The following is a 21,499-nucleotide window of genomic DNA, read 5'->3' as shown; positions in this document are numbered from 1 at the left end:
CAGCACCCTACTCGCTGCCGAACTCTGACTAACAAGATCCATTACATCTCGTCTGGTATGGTTATAAACCATCATAATTCAATTTAAATTGCATTCTATATAAATTAAATATGTACACTTTCATAAACAAACAAAAATACTTTATTCTTTAATACACACATTATTAACAATTCGTGACGCCTAAAATAAAACAACGGCCACATTTCATACCTCAAAACATTTATTGGTATGGTCTTTTTATTCAGTTCAGTATCAATTTACAATCAAGTAAAAAGTGAATTAGTGTTTACCACCTACGTTTGACGTGGGACTATGGTTCGTCAACGTGGACAGGACAAACAAACGATAACAGGACCCTATCAGACACCCCTAAAGTGTCCAAAACTAACAACATCCAGGCATTTCACTAAACAATGGACTGGAGCAGATAGGAGGGCAGGTTGGTTGACTGCATATAACACATTTCAGCATTTTTTCTTCCAGACAGGTGATTCCCATCTCGTTCACTTATCCCTCCACAGTTCTGATGGTATTGAAACACAACACATCCTCAGCATGGATCTGGCTTATGGAACATGTCCCAGAGGTATTACCCCCTGTCCCCCTCCAACCTCCCTGCCCTCAGAGAACCCCAGTGTCAGTGAGCAGGGTGCTGGCCTCCAGCAGGAGGCCCTTGGCATACACCCGCACCGTGTAGAATAGTGTGAGGAAGTCCTGGGTGCTGAAGAGGGTGTCAGCCAGGGCAAAGCCCAGCGTGGAGGGAATGAAGCCACGGCCGTACTCTACCATCCAGGTGCCCGCGCTCCACTGCACTGACGTGGCCTCGCCAACGCTGTGGACGATCGTGTCACCTGGAGAGAGAGAAATAAGACAGTGTTGTTATCTGAAGAAAGCTATTCCCACATTTCAACAGTGTTGGGGAGGTCTTGTGTGACTGGGGGGGAGAAGTGTCGCCTAGCTGGTCAGTGGATCCTACCAGGGTAGTAGATCTCACTCTTGGTAGATCCCTCCTTCCACTGGCGGAACGTTCCGGAGATGATGGTGTCTGAGATCTCTGCCCAGTAGCGCCCTGGGGAGGGAGAGGGCACACACACGAACAAACAGGTTGGTCTGGTTATGTGGTTCTTGGCTGGGGCCAAGAGAATGATGGCCGGGCAGGGACGGTACCAAAGTATTTCCTGTTTCCTGTCTCTACCTGAGTGTCCTCCTGTGTCTACCGCCGTGCCAAAAAGCAGCACGTACTCCGTCAGAGAGGCGTGCAGCAGACACATGGAGCCCATCCATCCCCCAGCGTTCACAAACACCCACTGGAGGTCCTCGTCTGGCAGGATGTGACCCGGGTACTTCCTCCTCAGCTCCACAACCACCTTGGAGAAAGCCTGGTCGTGGTCCTGACCTGGAGGAGGGGGAAGAGAGAAACCGGTGGAGGCAGGGAGACATGCTTATCATTCAACTAGCTTACTACGGTATGTGGCTAGCTAGATAGTATAAGGATTTGCTATCCAGCTTGTGTCGGTTTCAGTGTTACAGGAATAGCTATGACATGTCACAACTGGGGCTTAGGCCTACATCAACATCAAAACATACCCTTTTTTTTTACTTACCTGCATACTGTTTGGCCAATTTGGCAACATCTTCCTGAGTGAAAACGTACTGTTTTGTGTCCATCCAGTGCCGCAGGAATAACACTATCAAAACCGACACTCCCGTAAGCACTATTAGTTTCAAAATTACATTGATCAAAGACATTGTTTGTAGTTATCTTGATCAGCCCCCACGCACTGACAAGCTAACATTAAGACGAGGAGAGACGACAGATAAACACGCGCTCTAAACGGAGTAGGCTTGATACATAAAACCTCAATTCCTTCCTGGTCCGACGGAGCATGTACAAAAGGGATGTAGCCAATCAGAGTGAGCGTTAATCCACGCGTATCCAATCGGAATCGCGCAAAACTAAGCGAGCCTTATCGAAACATCGGGTACGCTGCATATTTCTACCGTGTGGATTGGGGTGTATGTGGGACGTACCGTATTTATTCTGGTTTTAGTAGGCTCTTTTTCACATGTATTGCTGACTAATCTAATTAGTAAAATGAGAATATAGATGTTAGCTATAAATATCGCCAGCAGCTTTTAGCACAGTGTTTTTTATATCTCAAACACTATTGCGTACTAAATACACCAAACTAGGTAGACTTCCAACTCTGGAAGTCTGGAACTCAGATCCATCGAACGGAACGATCACGCGCCTGCCAATCCATATAGCTTGACAGTTCGTCACTATGAACAGCAAAGGCGACAGCTTCGACCCCAAAGGTACAGTGGATACAATTCTGAGTAGTTATGCTGTAGGCGATCGTCGGTATTCACTCGTTGGTTTGCATGACCGAGCGAGAACCACAGTAGCCTACAGTGAACAGGACATAAGAACACTTTAAAAGCACACATTTTTATATATTTCTGCACAAGGAGTTCCACGTGATTTAGTTCCTGTTTGTCTGTGCGGATCCTTAAAGCATATGGATGAGCACGCCTCTGTTCAATGGCATGGTTGCATATTTGTAGTAGATCAGTCATGATGCAAGTTACCAGTTGTGTTATTTAAAGTTTTGTGTATGTTTCTTTTTTTGTATCAAGTAAACGGAAAACAGGTCAGCAGTTAATGCAGTAGTTATGTGAGAGTGATGTATATCTCTATGTGTGTATATATGTATGTATATATATATATATATATGTGTGTTTGTGTGTCATCAGAACACCAGCACCTAAGGTACAACCCTCTGAAGGGCAGCTGGGTCCTTGTGTCCGCTCACCGTATGAAGCGTCCCTGGCAGGGGCAGGTGGAGAAGCCCCCCCAGGAGAACGTGCCCCGTCATGACCCCAGCAACCCCCTCTGCCCCCGCAGTATCCGTGCCAGTGGGCAGGTGAGGAGTGAGAAAACAAGGTCTCATCATGGCAATCACTGTTATTTACTGTTGTCCAAAAGCTTGGTAGCCATAGTTCGTCATGGCTGTTAGTCATTTCTGTCATGACCGCATGGCTATTGTGTATGTCTGTGCAGGTGAACCCAGACTATGACAGCACCTTTGAGTTTGAAAATGATTTCCCTGCCCTGCAGCCTGATGCACCTGACCCAGGTGAGAGGATGTAAGGACAGAGCAAGAGAGATGGAAAGAGTTCCGTTTTGAAACACCTTTTATTAGTCCCTTTTGGGTTGGTTGGATATGACCGAGTGGTCCATAACACATCAACATGACCCAGAGAGCACAACAATACATCCATAACAAACACAAAACCCAAGTGTGCAATAAGGCTATTGCAATTTGAATTCTCCCCATCTCTCTCTCTCTCTCTCTCTCTCTCTCTCTCTCTCTCTCTTTCTCTCTCTCTCTCTCAGGTCCGATCCAGCATCCTCTGTTCCAGTCCAGGGCAGCTAGAGGAGTCTGGTGAGAATAATCAGAAGGATCTACTGCACTCTTACACCCTTACGTTATCAGCCATGCAGTTCCACACTATAGCCACCAGATGATACTGTGAGCAAGGACATCCTGCCACACAGACACTTCCTCTATGTTGACATGCACATGCACCAGTCCATGGGGGTGTTCCAACATTTCACAGGGCTATACTTGAGGGTGTGGTGTTTTGGACTTGATCACAGTTCAACAAAATATTCAGCCTTCAAGCATCCTCCCTGTTGCATCCTTTTGTTGTTATGTTAGTTTACAATTTCTAGTTATCGTCGCAGTTCCCTTAATACATTGTCTATAGTGTTTGTATAGAGAAGGGTTATTGTATACTCTTGTTGTATAACTCTGTGGATGTAACACTACAACACTACACACAGGTTTGCCAGGATTCATGTTTAGACAGCCAATCAGCCAGCCCTTTTCACAGTGTGTGTGTGTGTGTGTGTTTACACAGCAAGGTGATGTGTTTCCATCCCTGGTCTGATGTCACTCTGCCACTCATGCAGCAGTCGGAGATTGTTAAGGTGATTGACAAGTGGGCGGACCTGGTGAAGGATCTGGGCTCCACCTACCCCTGGGTTCAGGTATGGGATTGGACTTCACGTTTGTCTTGTCGATCATGAGGACTTCCAGCTGCACGACAGTAATACAAGTGTTTGGCTCTTAATGTGCTTTAGATATTTGAGAATAAAGGTGCCATGATGGGTTGTTCCAACCCCCACCCCCACTGTCAGGTAAGATATACACACACACACACAGGTCACTGGCTCTGTTCCACTTAGCCCCATCCTGCCAACCAGCAACAGCTCTGCTCTATGAGGTGTATCGCCCTGCTCAGGAGAATCTTCACTCAATTTATCCTTCCTTCTTCCCTGGCCGTCTGCAGTCCCTCCCTCTCTCCCTCTCTCCCTCCCTCTAGTCCTCCCCTCTCTCTGTCATCACAAATGGTCTGGTAAAGATATTTTAAAAGGTCATAACTTTCATACTTTTGTGTTTGACCAAGTCTGCAGACGCCAATTAAAGAGCAAAGAGGGAGGCCCTCCTTTCTTCTCCTCTCTCCTTTCTTCTGTTCACTGCCTCTGTCTCTCTCTGTCTCTGTCTCTCTCTCTCTCTCTCTCTCTCTCTCTCTCTCTCTCTCTCTTTCTCTCTCTCTCTCTCTCTCTCTCTCTCTCTCTCTCTCTCTCTCTCTCTCTCTCTCTCTCTCTCTCTCTCTCTCTCTCTCTCTCTGACATTTTCAGAGAAGATAAGGGTAGGAAGATTTGGATCAGACTTTCCTGTCGCTCTAGCTGCCTCTATTCCACCATATTTAAAAGTTTACTGATTCTCAGTGATGTGGTGCTTTGGAATGTGAAGCTACCAACAGGGGGCAGTAGATTACTTCACCCAAGCCTCCCTATCTATCCCTCCATCTCCATCTCCACCGCTTTGGTTCCATACTCTCATGATAAGACATCTATGTCTGTATTTAAAGTTCTGAATTATTTGTGTGTCCTCCTGGTCTAATGTTAGAGGTTCGGGTTGGCCTGGGTTGACCTGGGGTTTGAATCCCATATAGGACTGATTAAGTTAGATGTGCCTGCTGAGGGATCCAGCACCTAGTCTCCACTGGTGTATTGATTCAGAGAAGAGCTGCTTATTAATACCCCCCGCAGGCTGGCGGGGGAGGTTCAGAGAGAGGAGTAAATAACAGAGCAAATATTAGCAGCAGACGTTTTAGTCTACCCTCTTCTCTTCCTCTTCCTATCATCTATCCTCCCCTGACTCTTGACTGGACTGTACTGCCCTGTCTCCTGGTCTATAGAGACTGTGCTCACCCTGTCTTCTGGTCTATAGTGACTGTGCTGCCCTGTCTCCTGGTCTATAGAGACTCTGCTGCCCTGACTCCTGATCTATAGAGACTGTGCTGCCCTGTCTCCTGGTCTATAGAGACTGTGCTGCCCGGTCTTCTGGTCTATAGAGACTGTGCTGCCCTGTCTCCTGGTCTATAGAGACTGTGCTGCCCTGTCTGGTCTACAATCTACCCAGACGCTCCCACGTTACCCCGCTCCTCATCTCCCTCCACTGGCTACCCATAACGGCCCGCATCAGATTCAAGACCCTGGTACTGACCTTCCGAGCAGTGAACGGGACTGCGCCCGACTACATCAAGTCTCTCCTGCAGCCTTACACCCCCACCCGCCACCTACGGTCTTCTTCAGACAACCGCCTGGTGGTCCCACCTCTCAAGACCGCCCGGTCCCAGCACAAGCTCTTCTCCTGCCTGGCACCCCAGTGGTGGAATCAACTTCCCACCTCCATCAGAGACACGGACTGTCTCTCCACCTTCAAGAGAAGGCTCAAGACGCACTTGTTCCGGGAGTACAATGGTACTTAGGAATGGTTTGCTGAACCCAACGCTAGTTTCCTCAAGGTTCACAATGACTCTTGCTTAGACTGTTGCTATTGTTGGTTAGTGGTAGCTGATTTAAACTGTTGTATTTTTTTTTTAGTTAATCCTAATTTTATTGCTTTCCTACAGGTACACCTGCACTTAGAGATTAATGTTGTGTAATTTTAACTTGTTTAACTACATGCTCTTATGGTTTCTTCCCTTTAGCACTATTTTTTGGTTGTTCACAATATGTACTTCTTGTTTTTGACTACCCGCAATGCTGTGGGGCTATCTTGTTGTTATTATCAGTGACCTATGCACTTTGTGAAGCTCTCTCTTGGAAGTCGCTTTGGATAAAAGCGTCTGCTAAATGAATAAATGTAAATGTAAATGTCTTCTGGTCTATAGAGACTGTGCTGCCCTGTCTTCTGGTCTATAGAGACTGTGCTGCCCTGTCTTCTGGTCTATAGAGACTGTGCTGCCCGGTCTTCTGGTCTATAGAGACTGTGCTGCCCTGTCTTCTGGTCTATAGAGACTGTGCTGCCCGGTCTTCTGGTCTATAGAGACTGTGCTGCCCTGTCTCCTGGTCTATAGAGACTGTGCTGCCCTGTCTTCTGGTCTATAGAGACTGTGCTGCCCTGTCTTCTGGTCTATAGAGACTGTGATGCACTGTCTTCTGGTCTATAGAGACTGTGCTGCCCTGTCTTCTGGTCTATAGAGACTGTGCTCACCCTGTCTTCTGGTCTATAGTGACTGTGCTGCCCTGTCTCCTGGTCTATAGAGACTCTGCAGCCCTGACTCCTGATCTATAGAGACTGTGCTGCCCTGTCTCCTGGTCCATAGAGACTGTGCTGCCCGGTCTTCTGGTCTATAGAGACTGTGCTGCCCTGTCTCCTGGTCTATAGAGACTGTGCTGCCCTGTCTTCTGGTCTATAGAGACTGTGCTGCCCTGTCTTCTGGTCTATAGAGACTGTGCTGCCCTGTCTTCTGGTCTATAGAGACTGTGCTGCCCTGTCTTCTGGTCTATAGAGACTGTGCTGCCCGGTCTTCTGGTCTATAGAGACCGTGCTGCCCTGTCTCCTGGTCTGAGACTGTGCTGCCCTCTCTCCTGGTCTATAAAGTCTACAGTGCCCTCTCCCCTGCTTTGTCGAGAGACTCTGTGGTGCCCTCTCTCCAGCTTGCTGCAGTCCCGCTCTGATTAATATTCCACCTCCCAAAATGGAAATGGTCCTTAAGGGCCCTCTCCGACATTGTTTCCCTGGCAACGGTGTCTCGGAGCATGTTTGGATAATAAGTACAAGACCACATGATCTTCCCCAGTCCCTAGACTTGCTCAGCCAGGTCACAGCAGGCCTACGTCTGGTTAAAACAGGGCACCACAGAGGACACAAGTAACAATGTATGTAGTATACTATGTGGTATGACAGTATCAGTACTCTAATATTAGACAGTATCAGTACTACAGTATTCAAGAGCTTCAGCACTGCAGTGTTATATTGTGTCAGTACTGCAGCATTAGACAGGAGCAGTATTAAAAAGGATCGATATTGGACGGCATCAGGTACAGACTGAATCAGTATTGCACAGTATCAGTATGTCTGTGGGAGCCAAGTCAGTGATAGATGACAGCCTCAGTGTGAACTCAGTTCCTAGGCTGAGCTACTGAATCCTTGTGTGTGTGTGCGTGTGTAGGGGAGTGGACCTTTTGAGAGTAGCTAATAAACAGAGAATGAGGGCCAAACTGGCAAACTCTTCCAGGACGGAGTGTCCCTCCTGAGCAGGGTTGAGGGGAGTCAGGGGGAGTAGCTGACACGCAGCCTGGAGAGGACGGGGAGGTTTCACAGCATCACTGAGAGAGAGTGCTCACAAAAGAGTTGAAACAGAATCGAAAGATGGTTGTAAAGAATGGATGAAGGAATTGGGTTATGTGCCTGAAGGGACAGGACATAGAGAACGAGTGATATCCTGAAAGATTCTCTCTGTCGCGCTCGCCCTGTCTCTGTCTCTATTGCTTTCTGCCTGTCTGTCTGTCTGTCTGTCTGTCTGTCTGTCTGTCTGTCTGTCTGTGTCTGTCTGTCTTTTCCCTCTCTTTCCATCCTTTCTCTTTCTCGACTGCTCTCTCTCTCTCTGTCTGTCTGTCTGTTTCTCTCCATGTCTCTCTCTCCCTGCATCTCTTCTGGACCTTGTTCTCATTTGTCAGGAGCCACGGGGGAAGGATCTTCTCAAGGTCTATCGTGTATTTCTTTTTGCTCAAGTAGTGTTTTCGAACTTTTATCTCCCGAAATATATTCCGAGATGAAAACAAGAGAGGATTAAAAATACATAGATACGATATCCAATCGAAATGCGTCGGGTCATTTCCCCCTGCTCTCCCCGACTGTGAGAAAACGGGAGAGAACACATTTTCAGACTCTTTTATTTGAAAGGGGAGGGGGGGGCCCTCTATCTATCTCTCTATCCCTTCTCGTTTATGAGACAGGAGGAATGAGGGGAGGACGGACAGGCAATGAGGGTCCAGGAGCGCACACGCATCAGGCCCGGAACATCACAGGGGACGCCCATGTGTGCACGGCTCCCCTAATGGACTGACTCATGAGACCCAGCCGCAGTAGGGAGGGGCGGAGGGAGGGAGTGGCAGGCAGGCAGGCAGGCAGGCAGGCAGGCAGGAAGGAAGGAAGGGGGAAGAAGACAGAGGAGGAGGACAGAGGAGGAGGACAGAATAAAGAAAGGGGATGAGGACGCGCATGAGGAAGACGGCGAATCAAGAAGAAGGAGGAGGGAGGGGGAAGAGTGTGGAAGTTGAGGAGGAGCAGGCAGTAGGTGGGCTGCCACGTGTCTGTCAGCAGACAGGAGCCCCGAGGAGGCCAGCTCCACACCAGGCTGTGGGCCTCAGAGCTGCTAGATTAGAGCTGCCCTGTCAGACTGGGACTGCCAGTTAGGGGCGCTTTATCTTCTGGTCTCTGAATGACATTATCCACGGTGATAGAGACAGCCTGAGGAGGAGAGAGGGAGTCAGGCCCAGTGAGGCCCACCTGACAGAGAACAGGCTGCGGGTACTGGAGAGACGGCTCACCTCGCACGTTTACTCTGCCTCAGAGACCTGTCGGTCACACACACCTTCCACTCACACCAGCTGTGTGTGTGTTTGTGTCTGTGTGTGTGTGTGTGTAGACAGAGGAGAGCAGAATATATTTTAGAGGGAGAAGTATAGTAGTTGTCACTAGTCCCAAGGCTGCTCATACACAAGGTACACACACATGGTGGTGGTAGTTTCAGGGAACAGGGGAGTGTTTACAAAGTGACGAGCCCCCCAGGCAGGGACAGGGGGGGGGGGGGTGCTGTTAGGGATTGACATTAGTCTCCCCTCCATTTCCCTCCTACTCTCCCTCCTCTCCTTCTCCTCTGCTCTGCTCTATCACTTCTGACAGTTAAATCAACATACGGGATACTGAGGGCCAGGCAGTGTACAAAGGGTGGGATGCAACACTGAGGAGTCGATGGAAAAGTGAAAGCCAAGCAGAATACTAAAGAGGAGATGGAATACTGAGGACTAGATGGAATACGGAGAAGTAGATGGAATACTGAGTAGATGGAATCCTAGAGGAGATGGAATACATGAGGACTAGATGGAATCCTGAGGGCCATACATAGACTTTGGTCAGTACTTTACGGGCTGTTCCTTGGCCTTGGCCTTTCAGACTGCATATGCTTCAGATACACTTGAGGTTGCTGGCCTGAAGTCGTCACATCAATTCAATCATCATAAAAAGCACTCAGTGCACCAGTGAGATAGATCAAGTGCAACTGAAGCTTTGGAGAGTGGAGATGTCCTGTTCGGGAGCCTGTTACCTCTCCTCTCCTGTCTTCTTCCTTGTTGCCTTGCCCGTCTTCTCCTCAGCTCACCCAGGCTCACCTTACCACCAGACCGGTCCACATCCATTAAGTGCAGACTCCAAGTGCTGTGCCTGGACCGTGCTGTGGGAGGTAATTAATTGAATTTGCAGCCAAATGGAGGGACATTCAGTCCATGTTTGAAATCTGATGAACTGGGACTAAATGTTTAATGCATAAGCACATCTTTCTGTTGTTATGCATAATTAATATCCTCCTCAAAGGTGAGTCAGTCCTCACAGGGTTCTTTATAGGCCTCGCCATAATCACACACCAGCACACACACACACACATACATTCACACACACACATACACACATACACACACACACACAAGCCTAGCCTAAGAGCACACACACATACACACTCAGGCCTTGCCCATACCCAGACATGCTCAGAGTGGAAGGCTAATGGATGTTCTATGACATTAGGACTCTCCAATGGCCCGTCGTGGGGTGGTTAATGCAGCCCCCATGACCCCCACCCTCCCAGTGGAAGACCTCAGGAGACCTCCTATATTTGCCTTTACATGAGGGTCTCTCACACAAGCTATTGGCAGATCATGTGTCTTCTCCATGCTAACACGTTGCCTGGCCTGTTGAGTCGGTGCGTCCTTTGTTTACAGAGTTTGGAAATTTGAGCTAAGTTAGCTGGTCACCCAACCACCCCAATCACCCTGCCTGTAGTAGTGGGAAGCAGAGTGAAGGGTACCAGGGTCAGCTTGACTGGGCTCACCCGACCCACAACACTGTAGGACGAGCTAGGAGTCATGCTGCTGGAATGCCATTGGTTACAGTGGAGGTGTGTGTGAATGGTTTTGTTGAGAGTTCATGTGTATGTTTGTGGACTTTGTGTGGGTGTTTGTTAATGTAATGTCAGGAACATTTTTTTTCAAGTAGTGCACAGTCGATGAAGTTTATTACTTGCCACATGCAGCAAGGAGACAAGTCCATGGTGGTACAAAGTTGTCTGACGTCTTAATTCTGAAGGACCCCTTCTTATCCTAAAGTTCTCGCGCGTGTGTGTGCGTGTTTTGGAGTTTTGACCCTGCTAGGCTCACCCAATGGCATGTTGTAAAGATAAGCTGGGTGTTGCCTAGAGTTCCTTTGGGGGGGCTTCCTCTTTTTGCACGCAAGGAATGCTGAACACAACAGTATACTTTTACGCAGTATAAAGGTTCCATCCTTCATTTCTCTAACAGTAAGGGTGTGTGTGAGTGTGTGAAAGAGAGGGAGAAAGAGAGAGAGAGAGATAATATGCATGTGTGGATGTTTGGGTGGGTTTGTTGATGTGTGTGTTAGTGTTCCAGGGTCAGGCTTCAGGTGTGTAGACATGACTCACTGAGGTGAACTGGCAGGTGAACTCTGGGAAATGCGGTCTGTCTGCTCTCAAACCTCCGGTCTGGCCTGGCAAGGTTTCTGTAGACAGGATCAGGACACACCAACACTTTGCTGCTCTCCCCCAGGGGCTTCTGGGAGGAACAGGACAGATTTTACTTCCCAGCTTGTAAAACAGGACCTTGATTTGCCCAAGTGTTATTTGATTTTTATAGTGCATAAAACTGTGAGGAGACAGGCTTCGTGGAAGTTTTCTAAAATGGAGCAACATGGCTGCTTTACTGGACTGGGTTTTACATGTAAAGTGATATGCTGCTCTCTGTTTTTTTTCTTTTCTTCTTTTTTTGGTCCGACTGTGTTTTGCCCATTTCTGCTGGCTCTCATCCAGACTGACTGGTGGGAGCTCAACCGTCCTGTCTCTTCAGCCCTTTCCCTCGTTCTACCCTCTCTCCTTCTCTCTCTCTCCCTCTGTTCCTCTCCTTGCCTCATCCGCAGCCGTTTTATTGCATTAAACACGTTGAATTGTTAGGAGAGAAGAGTAGGGGAGAGGGGAGCAGAGCGGGGAGCAGTGGATTAGTGAGCCTTTTAAGGGGAGTTTATATGGCATGAAGAGATTCTTGTAAAATACGATTCCTCTGATGAAAACATGGCAGAAGCCTGTAGGTTTCTAGAAGAAAGGAGAATCGGAAAAGGCCGGACGTTCCAGCAACAGGAAGAGCGGTGTCCCAGAAATGGAGGGGATTGAGATAATAAGCTGACTGTCATTGTATCAGACCAGCTCATGAGTCTGTGTTCTTTTTGTTGTTGTTGTTAGTACAGTGAGGTTGTTATGCTGTCAGATGGTTTGGTAATGGTTGCCGGGTTCCCTTGGGGAGGGAAGGAGGGCTCTTTCACTTTTCTTTCCATCTCTCTCTCTCTTTCTCTTTAAAGTTCTCTTGTAAAGTCTGGCTGGCTTGTTCTTGGCCAGAGATACCTCTCTACTCCGCTCCAACTGTTGTCCCCTGTTCCTTCTCCCCCCCTAATTCAGTGCTGCAGGCACAGAGAAAAGAACGTTACTTTCTAAAGTTGGTTTTCAGTCAACCTCGAGAGACGGAGGGATGGCCAGGCAAGTACGAAAATGCAGGGAGAGAGGAAGTGATACAAGATATAATAAAATAGGTTCAATCAGGCTGCGAGAGATCCATCCATCCGTTCACCATCCATACATCCGTTCACCATCCATCAATTCACCATACATCCATCCATTCACCATCCATGTATTCATCAGTCTTTAAATTATCTCGTCGTATCCTGTCTCCCGTCCTTACTCTGATGTGTTTGTGTATCTCTTTTTGTGATGTCATAGGTGTGGGCCAGTAACTTCCTTCCTAACGAGCCTGCGCTGGCCGACAGGCGTCAGAGAGAGTTTCTACAGCAACATGGAGAACCACTACTTCTACAGTACGCCAGACTGGAGGCCGAGAAACAGGTACAAATCACACCCACACACACACACACACACACACACTTAGATTTAGTACTTAGAGGATAGAGTCCATGAGGCTTTTGATTGGCAGTAGCTTGGTCAGTATTGTAACTCTCAATGTGATTGGCTGCTGTCCCAGACTCCCCTTAGCCTGCTGCTGTCCCCATGGCAGCTCTTTCACACCTCAGCAGGTGGCAACTGGCCGTATGGCACACTCACTCACTCACACACACACACACACACACACACACACACACACACACACACACACACACACACACACACACACACACACACACACACACACACACACATTGAATAAAGCAGATGAAGCAGATAGAAAATAAAGCAGATAATTGGAGTGATTGTTTGTGTGTGAGTGACTTTGTGTGTGTGTGTCTGTGCACTTAGGCTTGTGTTTGTGTGTGTGCAGGACTTGTGGTCATGCTGAGTGTGTTTGTGCCCCCCCCAGTGTGGGACGGATACTGATCTGTCACAGAGAATAAAAGATGAGGACTGTGTGTGTGTGTGTGTGGGGGGGGGGGATCATTTATTCTTGTTTGTGTCCGTGTATGTGAATGAAAGAAGATGCATCGATCACAGCATTTGTTGAGAACCCAAACTAATAACATTCGACCAAGACCAACACCAAGACATTTTCCACCAGCCTGGGGGTGTGGCTAGCTGACAATTATACTAACAACTCAGATGTTTCCACGGCGATGGGATGTTGATTGATTGGCAGATCATTAGCGTGTCGGAGAAGAGGAAGTAAGCCATGTCAGAGATCAGAGGCCGGACCAGGGTGAGGATATGGTGAGCTGTCGCCTAGCGACCACAGCTATTAGGGAGGACCGAGAGCATTCTGATTGGTCCTGCTGGGATCAGTCCCGGCCGCTGTCTTTGTTGATGTGAGCCCCAGCAGAGTTCTAATGTGTGCCACTGACACACAATCCCTCACACAGACACGGACACACACATACTCACAAACACGTACACAGACACGTTTACTAAGCCAAGACCTCTCTGTGACTGCCTGTCTGCGTAAGTGCCTTCTAGACTAATGTATTCCTAATGGAGGGTTATTAACCAATCAGCCAGGTAGCTGGAGCTGTAGCAGCGAAGCTCAGATCACCTTGTTATTGCCAGAAAGGAAATCGAATCAGCATTGTTCCATTTCATGCAAATTAAGCGCGGAGTCCAATCCTGATCTGCCCTGCACAGTTCATTTGCATAACGCCTGTGTGTATCTTTCGGGAGATGTGTGTGTTCACAGACATACATTCTCACACACACACACACACACACACACACACAGACAGAAAATAAGATGAGCGGAGGTGAAGGGGAAGAGGAAGAAGTGATGATTAATTTGAGGCTGAACGTTTGGGATGAGTCTGAAAAAGAAAAGTTGTTGCCACGGCGACATCTAACATCGTCATCCATGGCAAGGGAACAGAGCTGCTGTGGCAGGACTGCCAGATTAGGATGATGATGATGATGTCACTGTTAAGGTTTGGTGAGATAAACAGAGGAGGAGGGCAGGGATTGGGGGGCAGGCGGCAGCCTCATGACTCAAACAGGAAACACACACACACCCACACACACACACACACACACACACACACACTTACACACACATGTCCTCCTCCCCCTATCTAGTTGTCCTTAGTGTGACTGATATCTGTCACCTCCGAATTGCTCCACCATACTCCTCATCCATCATTATTAACGCCCAAACGACTGCCTCCCTCTGCTACACACTGCTGACACACACGCACACGTAAACACACACACCCTCACACTCTCATCCTGCCTTTGTCAATAATCTCTGATTGGTTAAATAAAGACGCTCGCTCCTCTCTCTCTGCAGGAGCGAGTGGTTGTGGAGAGTCCTGATTGGTTGGTAGTGGTTCCATACTGGGCCACCTGGCCATTCCAGACACTGCTGTTGCCGCGGAGACATGTCCTGCGCTTGACGGACCTGACAGTCCAGGAGAGAGAGAGTAAGGGTCACGTCCCCCACCCCTCCTCTCCTCTCCGTTACCAACTTGTTCTTTCCTCCTCCATCTCTCTCTGACAGCTATGAGTGGCCCAGGCCGGCCCTGCCTGACAGACTTAATCCTCTATGTAAATAAATGTCACATTACGGAGCTACTCTGTCAAGGCCGAGGGTGCGCGTGTGCGTGCGTGAGTGTCTGGGTGTGTGTCTGTGTATGTGTTGGTCAGCTTGTCAGACAGATAACCTGCTTCAGAGCAAAGGAATTAAGAGCCACTCCAGACACCAAACAGACCCAAAATACAGTCTGCCTGCCTGCCTGTCTGTCTGCACGTCCACCTGCCTGTCTGCCTGCCTGCCTGCCTGTCTGTCTGCCTGTCTGTCTGCACATCCACCTGCCTGTCTGTCTGTCTGCACGTCCACCTGCCTGTCTGTCTGCACGTCCACCTGCCTGTCTGTCTGTCTGCACGTCCACCTGCCTTTCTGTTTGTCTGCACGTCCGTCTGTCTGCACGTCCACCTGCCTGTCTGTTTGTCTGCACGTCCACCTGCCTTTCTGTTTGTCTGCACGTCCGTCTGCCTGTCTGTCTGCACGTTCACCTGCCTGTCTGTTTGTCTGCACATCCACCTGCCTTTCTGTTTGTCTGCACGTCCGTCTGCCTGTCTGTCTGCACGTTCACCTGCCTGCCTGTTTGTCTGCATGTTTGTTTGATTCCCTTTCCTGACAGGTTGTATTTTAATAGCGTTTAAATGACAGAGGCAGCTGTTGTTTGTGTCAGGAAATGGACTTGGAGTGTTTGGATTACAGCTCCATCCTTGAAGGACAAACTTAATTCACTCCAAACACAGGCAGAAGGCCCATTTAGCGAAATTATGCTGCCATCTTGCAGTTGATAGAAAATGCAGATTATACAACGTCTGTGTGATCAGTTTGCTACAAATGTTAATTAGGGTGCTTGTGTGTGTGTACATGTACATGAGTGTGTATATATATGTGTGTGTGTGTGTGTGTGTTTGTAAGGGGTATTCATTGAAGTGTTGTTTTCTTTGGCCTTAACTGCAAGAGGATAGAGCAAGTCTCCAGTGATGGACAGCGTGTGGGTGTGTAGGGGGGGGTAACAGCAGTGTGTGTGGGGTAACAGGAGTGATTGTGGGGTAACAGGAGTGTGTGTGGGGTAACAGGAGTGATTGTGGGGTAACAGGAGTGTGTGTGAGGCATAACAGGAGTGCGTCACAAGCCACTGTTCTGTTCTTCTCCACAGGCTTGGCTGACATTATGAAAAGACTTCTGACCAAATATGACAACCTCTTTGAGATCTCCTTCCCTTATTCCATGGGGTGGCACGGTAAGACCAACTCTACTATCATGTATTATTCCCTGGGTACTGAAGATCTCTGCAGTGTTACTTGTTTATTAAATACCTCTATACTACTGTACCTTACCTCATCATCAGACACAGTGTGGTTGTGTGGTTCACACAACCACACAGGGCTGTCTATGGCCTGCAGGCATCTGCAGACCAACCACAGGTCCTTGTAGGAGAGACCTCACCAAGATGGAGAGAGGAGGGTAATGATGGACAGCAGTCATGAATAAAAGAGGACCTCAGAAGAAATAAGACTTGGGAAGGATGTCATGAATAAAAGAAAGAGAGAGAGAAAGAGCGAGAGAGAGAGCAATAGAAGGAAGGAGGAAGAGGACATGGTGGCATGTAGATGGGGAGGGAGGTCATTAACGTGTGCTTGACTGGGGCTGGTGAACAGGTGCTGTGCTGTTTGACAAGTTCAGTATGAGCTCTGCCTTAAGCCCTGTTAGCTGTGTCGGGGTTCGACGACTCCGAGAGAGAGGAGATGAAATGACGAGACAAGACAGGAGATGGGAAGAAGAGAGGAGAGGGCACGGCCGAAAAGAGATGTGTGTGTGTGTCTGTCAGTGCAGTTTGGCCAACAGTCTCAGAGGAAGACAGGAAGTCATCTTCTTCTACGGCCCATGTGCCTCTGGTCTGAGAGCGGCTCGGCAAACTCTGGAGGGAAATCAGCCATCAGACAAAGTTACCTGCTGGAGACCGAGGCTAGCCTGGAATGAATAAGCTTGTCAGGCAGACAGAGAGGGAGAGAGGGAGAGAGTGTGCGTGTCTGTAAGAGGTCTGACCAGGACTTGTCCAGACATGCTCTCTCACACATCTCTGTACCAGACCCCATACATTCATCATGTCCCACTAATGGGCCTGTAAAGCTGAAAGGCCTGGTCTGTGCCCCACACACACACACACACACACACACAGTCACCCCAACTCCCAATGTAGTCCCCCCCCCCCCACCATCTCCAGTGTGTAATGGCTTCTGACAGGGTGTGTGTTTGAACTCCACCCCCCCACTCCCCCCGCTCCACTTTGTACCAAACAGCTACCCCCCTCTCCAATTTGAACAGGAGAAAGGAATGACAGGATATCTGCAGTTTAAGGCTGGCTTTTATTACTCCCACACAGCATGTGTGTGAAGTCTAGTCTACAGGATCTCTCTACTTCAGCCCACAGCCCCCCCCCCCCCCCCCCCCATGCCCCATCCACAGTTAATGAGAACTAAGGTTACCAAGGCTGTCTGATATATAATTGTGTGTGTGTGCGTTTATTTATATATATATATCATATTCAAATGGCTTGTCCTTCCCTTATTGTACTTGCTGATATCAACTACAGGTCATATTTCCCTGGATGTTCACAGCCCTCTATCCCTTTGACCCTTTATACACACACACACACACACACACACACACATGCACACACACACGTGCACACACACACACACACACACCATTAACAGCAGTGATTAATGGAGCAGTCCTTTATCCCTCCATCATTCACAGCTCAATAACTCAGAGGGAGAGTGAGAGAGGAAGAGAGAGAAGGAGAGGCAGGTAGAGAGAGAGAGAGACAGAGAGAGACAGAGAGAGAGAGAGAGGGAGAGAGAGAAGAGAGAGGGTGGGTGGGTAAAGAGATAAAAAGTGAGAAAATTTCTCCGTTCATTTTAGCCTTTCGTTTAACGTTCTCCCTCCCTCCCTCCCCTTCAGCGTGTAATGGAGGTGTGAATGTAAGTTCTGTGCAACACTTACCACGACTCTGATATGAAAAGCAACCAATCACCTGTCAGCTAGCTCAGCACTGTTCTCGACGCACTCAGTAATTGGAGGTCCTCTCTCTCGGTCCTCACCTCCATCTCCGCTCTCCCCCTCCTGCGCTTCCTGCTCTCCGCCGTCTCTCTCTCTCCCACCTCTCCTCCCTCCTGTCCCCTGTCTCCGTGGGACCCTTTTATTGGCTGTCCCGGCCCTCATCAATCAGCTGATCCATAATAACTACTGTAAACAAATGAGCTTATTGGCTGCCAGCCCTCCTTAACACAGGAAGTGACATGGTAATGAAAGGCTGAAGAGGAAATGGATGAGAGGAGAGTAGAGGAGAAAATGTTTTGAATGCAGGCTCGTTCTTCTCCCCTCTCCGGATTGATTCATCTTGTTGTGTGGGTTTACTGCCTATTTCAGCCTCTCCAGATGAATTATCAATGTGGAAGTTCTGGTGATGGCCTTTAGTCACGCTTGTTTGAATATGCAGCCAGGCATGCACGCAATTTCAGAACCACACACACGCACACACAGACACACTCGGATGTAGAGGATGTCATTTAGGCGTGCGAGGTGTGTGTGTGTGTGATAGAGAGAGAGGGAACAGTCGTAACTGGTTGCAGAGCCTCTCATTTGGTGCTCTCAGATATATACACACACACACGCACACCAGTCAGAGGAAGGTAACTAGTATTTTTCTCAGTCTGCTCTGGTAATTTCCCTGCAGGAGAAACTCGACAGAAAAATGAACTCCCCGTCTCTCCACTCCTTCCCCCTCCTTCTCCCTCCCTCTCCCGCTCTGTCATATTTGCTTTGCCCTAATGAATTGTACATTAATCGGGCGTAGCGTTGTTTTAGCGAGTTCCTGACTGGGGGTAGCTGGACGTTTTAGTCCACCTTCGCCCAGTAGGCCCCTGCTCTGCAGTGCTGTCACAGCCATGGCCCCCCCGCGGTCCTCCTCGGCCAACTCCTGCTCCACACTGCACATCTCCAATCCCTTTAGCCCCCCCCCCCCCCGGTCAGCGCGCTCGGCTCCCTGATCGATATCCTCCACCGATCCATGACTCAGGAAGTCTAGCTGTGGAAACAGACGGAGCAGAAGCAGAAACAGTTAGTCTGGCTGGGGGAGGGGGGGCGAGGCGGGGGGAGGCGGCTGTGCACACAACGTTCACCTTCGGGTGCAGGAGAGACCAAGGATGGCACACCATCCGAGCGTGTTTGGCATGTGCGTGGGTGTGCAACTCTCGTCAACAGCTACTTCCTGGTTCCGTTTGTTTCGCTAATATCCAGGGGGAGGGCCTCCCTGTGGCGTGAAAGAGGGTGAACTAGCAGGGAGTGTTGTTACCCACCGGCGGCACCAAACACATCACGCACATTATGGGAGGAGATCGACTAAATGAGCTCTTCCATGAAAGATGGATGACACCGCAGTATTTGCCGTACGTCTCTCTGTATTGTTTTAGTGATCTATCTCTATCTCTGACTCTCTCTGCATCTCTCACTCTGTCTCTCATAGATTGTTCTCTGCGGCAGCATACAGATATGCAGACAGCAGAGGTTTCAGTGGTGTGTGTTTGTGTGTGTTTGTGTGTGTTTGTGTGTGTTTGTGTGTGTTTGTGTGTGTGGGGGTGGGGGGGATAAGGTCTGGGAGAAAAGCCAAACTGCTGTTTCTCACAGTCACTTCATATCTTAATAAGCACCGTGAAGACCCCCCCATACCCCTAGACGCCACCAGAGGAATCTACGTCTCCCGTGAGAGGCGTTGTGAAATGTAACCTGTCCTGTAACTGACCCCCCCTCCCCCCCCCCCCCCCCCCAGGAGCCCCCACTGGCCCCCACCTCCAGGAGGACCAGTGCCACTGGCAGCTCCATGCACACTACTACCCCCCCCTGCTCCGCTCTGCCTCCGTACGCAAGTTCATGGTGGGGTATGAGATGCTGGCACTGGAGCAGAGAGACCTCACACCTGAACAGGTGAGGGACACAACCGCATGCACACACAGACTATACATACACATTTAAGTATATATATATATATTTATGTATCAACAATATATATATATATACAGACACACATCCTCCAGCCTAACACATGCTTACAATGCACACACACCCTCTCCCAAGCCTCCCTCTCTGTCACCCTGATTTGAAGGTTGACCTGAGTGCTCCTCAGCTAAAGACAGGAGGGGAAAATAAGAGACTGGATATCCCTCTCGTCCCTGCCATCCCTCTCTCTCTGTCCTCCCTGCCATCTCTCTCTCTCTGTCCTCCCTGCCATCTTTCTCTTTCCCTTTCTCCCCCCTGTCATCCTTCTCTCTCTCCAGCCTATTCCTCCTTAGCACTGTCTGTCCACCTCCCCTGCCCCCACCCAGCTCTCTTCTAGAATATTGCAGCTATAATGTTGTCCATCTCTCCCCCCTCCGTCTTCTCTGTGTATGGGGGTGTGCCCATCTCTTTTCTGCAGGCTGCGGAGCGTCTAAGGAACCTTCCAGAAGTCCACTACAAGACCAGAGAGACGGGGGGGAAGGCTTGAGGGGAGACTGGAGGAGGTGGGAAGAGGTGGAGGGGTTTTAGGTCGGGGTTCATGCAATCTACTGTGTGTGTGGACACGTTGAGATGTTGATGCTGGGATGAGAGGTTCATGCACACCGATACACACACACACACACACACAGATGTGCACACAGTCCTACCTATATCAGGGAGACACATACACACAAACAGACACACACACACAAACGCTCTCCTGGCTAAGTCAGAAAGACTTTGAGAGACTGTAATGTTTTCCCCAACCAGACTGCACTGTTATAAATAAATACAACCTTATCAGGTAAATAACAAATGTTTGTCTTCCTCCCAGGCAGGGCTTAGTAGTGTGTTACAGATCCACTGTTGTCAGTTTGTTTTCATGACTGGGAAAAGGCTTCTGTCTCCCTCCCTGTGCTCTGTCAGCCAGATTCTAATAGAATAATTGATGATGGGGCTATGTTAGCTCTTGTTGTTAATTAATCAACCAATTACCCATCTTTACTTCGTGACCTGAACACATGTTTACAGATGGAGCTGAAGCTCTGATCTGAAATTAAAATTTGTTTTTGAAACATTCAGTTATTTCCATCGCCTTAAGGAAAGTAAGTTAATGAGGTATTTGTGTGTGTGTGTGCTTGCCTTTACTTGTGTGTATGATTTAGTGTGTACGTGCGTGGGTGTGTGTAAGTGTGAGTGTGTACATGCAAGCATGTGTGTGTGTGTGTATACATGCATGTATGTATGTCTGTGTGTGTGCGTGCGTGTGTACACGCATGATTGTGTGTGATTGTGTGTGTGTGTAACCCAGTGAGGATCCAGCATGTCAGGGACAACCATATGTTAGCTATCAGCAGCTCCAGTGGCATCAGCAGCATTTTGACTAACACTGGTTCTCTTTAACACTCTGCACTCATTCCTAACATCATCAACACCCCTTCAACAACCCCCCATCACCCCCCCCCCCCTTGCTTCACTTACCTCTCCCTCCCTGACTCCGATCCTAGCCCAGAGTACAGTTTCTCATTAAATTCCTGTTATGGATGAAACCTCGACTAGAGGCTGAGTGGTCAAGCTAATCCATCTCTCCTCTTCATGAAGACAGCTTTGTCATTGTAACCCTCTCCTTCTCCTCTCCCTCCTCCTCTCCCTCCTCCTCTCCCCTCCACTCCCTCCTCCTCTCTCCTCCTCTCCCCTCCACACCCTCCTCCTCTCTCCACTCCCTCCTCCTCTCCCCTCCTCTCCCTCCTCCTCTCCCTCCTCCTCTCCCCTCCTCTCCCTCCTCCTCTACCTTCCTCTCCCCTCTTCCCCCATTTTCTC

At 48.9% G+C, this 21,499-nt stretch overlaps 2 protein-coding genes across 2 annotated transcripts; one reads left to right on the top strand and one right to left on the bottom strand.

Moving 5' to 3' along the window:
- Positions 1 to 118: 118 nt before the first annotated feature.
- Positions 119 to 2,167, bottom strand: sigmar1 (sigma non-opioid intracellular receptor 1). Its single transcript, XM_047045450.1, has 4 exons — positions 1,605 to 2,167; positions 1,196 to 1,396; positions 977 to 1,069; positions 119 to 851 (listed from the first exon to the last, which is right to left on the bottom strand). Exons 1-4 carry the CDS (start codon positions 1,747 to 1,749, stop codon positions 622 to 624), a joined length of 669 nt encoding a protein of 222 aa, XP_046901406.1. The 5' UTR covers positions 1,750 to 2,167; the 3' UTR covers positions 119 to 621.
- A 34-nt stretch (positions 2,168 to 2,201) lies between these two features.
- On the top strand, positions 2,202 to 20,839 carry galt (galactose-1-phosphate uridylyltransferase). The gene is made up of 11 exons (XM_047045449.1): positions 2,202 to 2,319; positions 2,758 to 2,927; positions 3,065 to 3,140; positions 3,401 to 3,449; positions 3,928 to 4,057; positions 4,151 to 4,207; positions 12,418 to 12,540; positions 14,411 to 14,543; positions 15,798 to 15,881; positions 19,473 to 19,627; positions 20,118 to 20,839. The coding sequence occupies exons 1-11, from the start codon at positions 2,286 to 2,288 to the stop codon at positions 20,184 to 20,186; spliced, it is 1,080 nt and encodes a 359-aa protein (XP_046901405.1). The 5' UTR covers positions 2,202 to 2,285; the 3' UTR covers positions 20,187 to 20,839.
- The last annotated feature ends 660 nt before the right edge of the window (positions 20,840 to 21,499 follow it).

This window comes from Hypomesus transpacificus, chromosome 22, assembly GCF_021917145.1.
Source record: "Hypomesus transpacificus isolate Combined female chromosome 22, fHypTra1, whole genome shotgun sequence".
Lineage (NCBI taxonomy): Eukaryota > Metazoa > Chordata > Actinopteri > Osmeriformes > Osmeridae > Hypomesus > Hypomesus transpacificus.
Note: the sequence above shows the minus strand (reverse complement) of the source record. Positions and strands in the feature narration are given on the sequence as shown.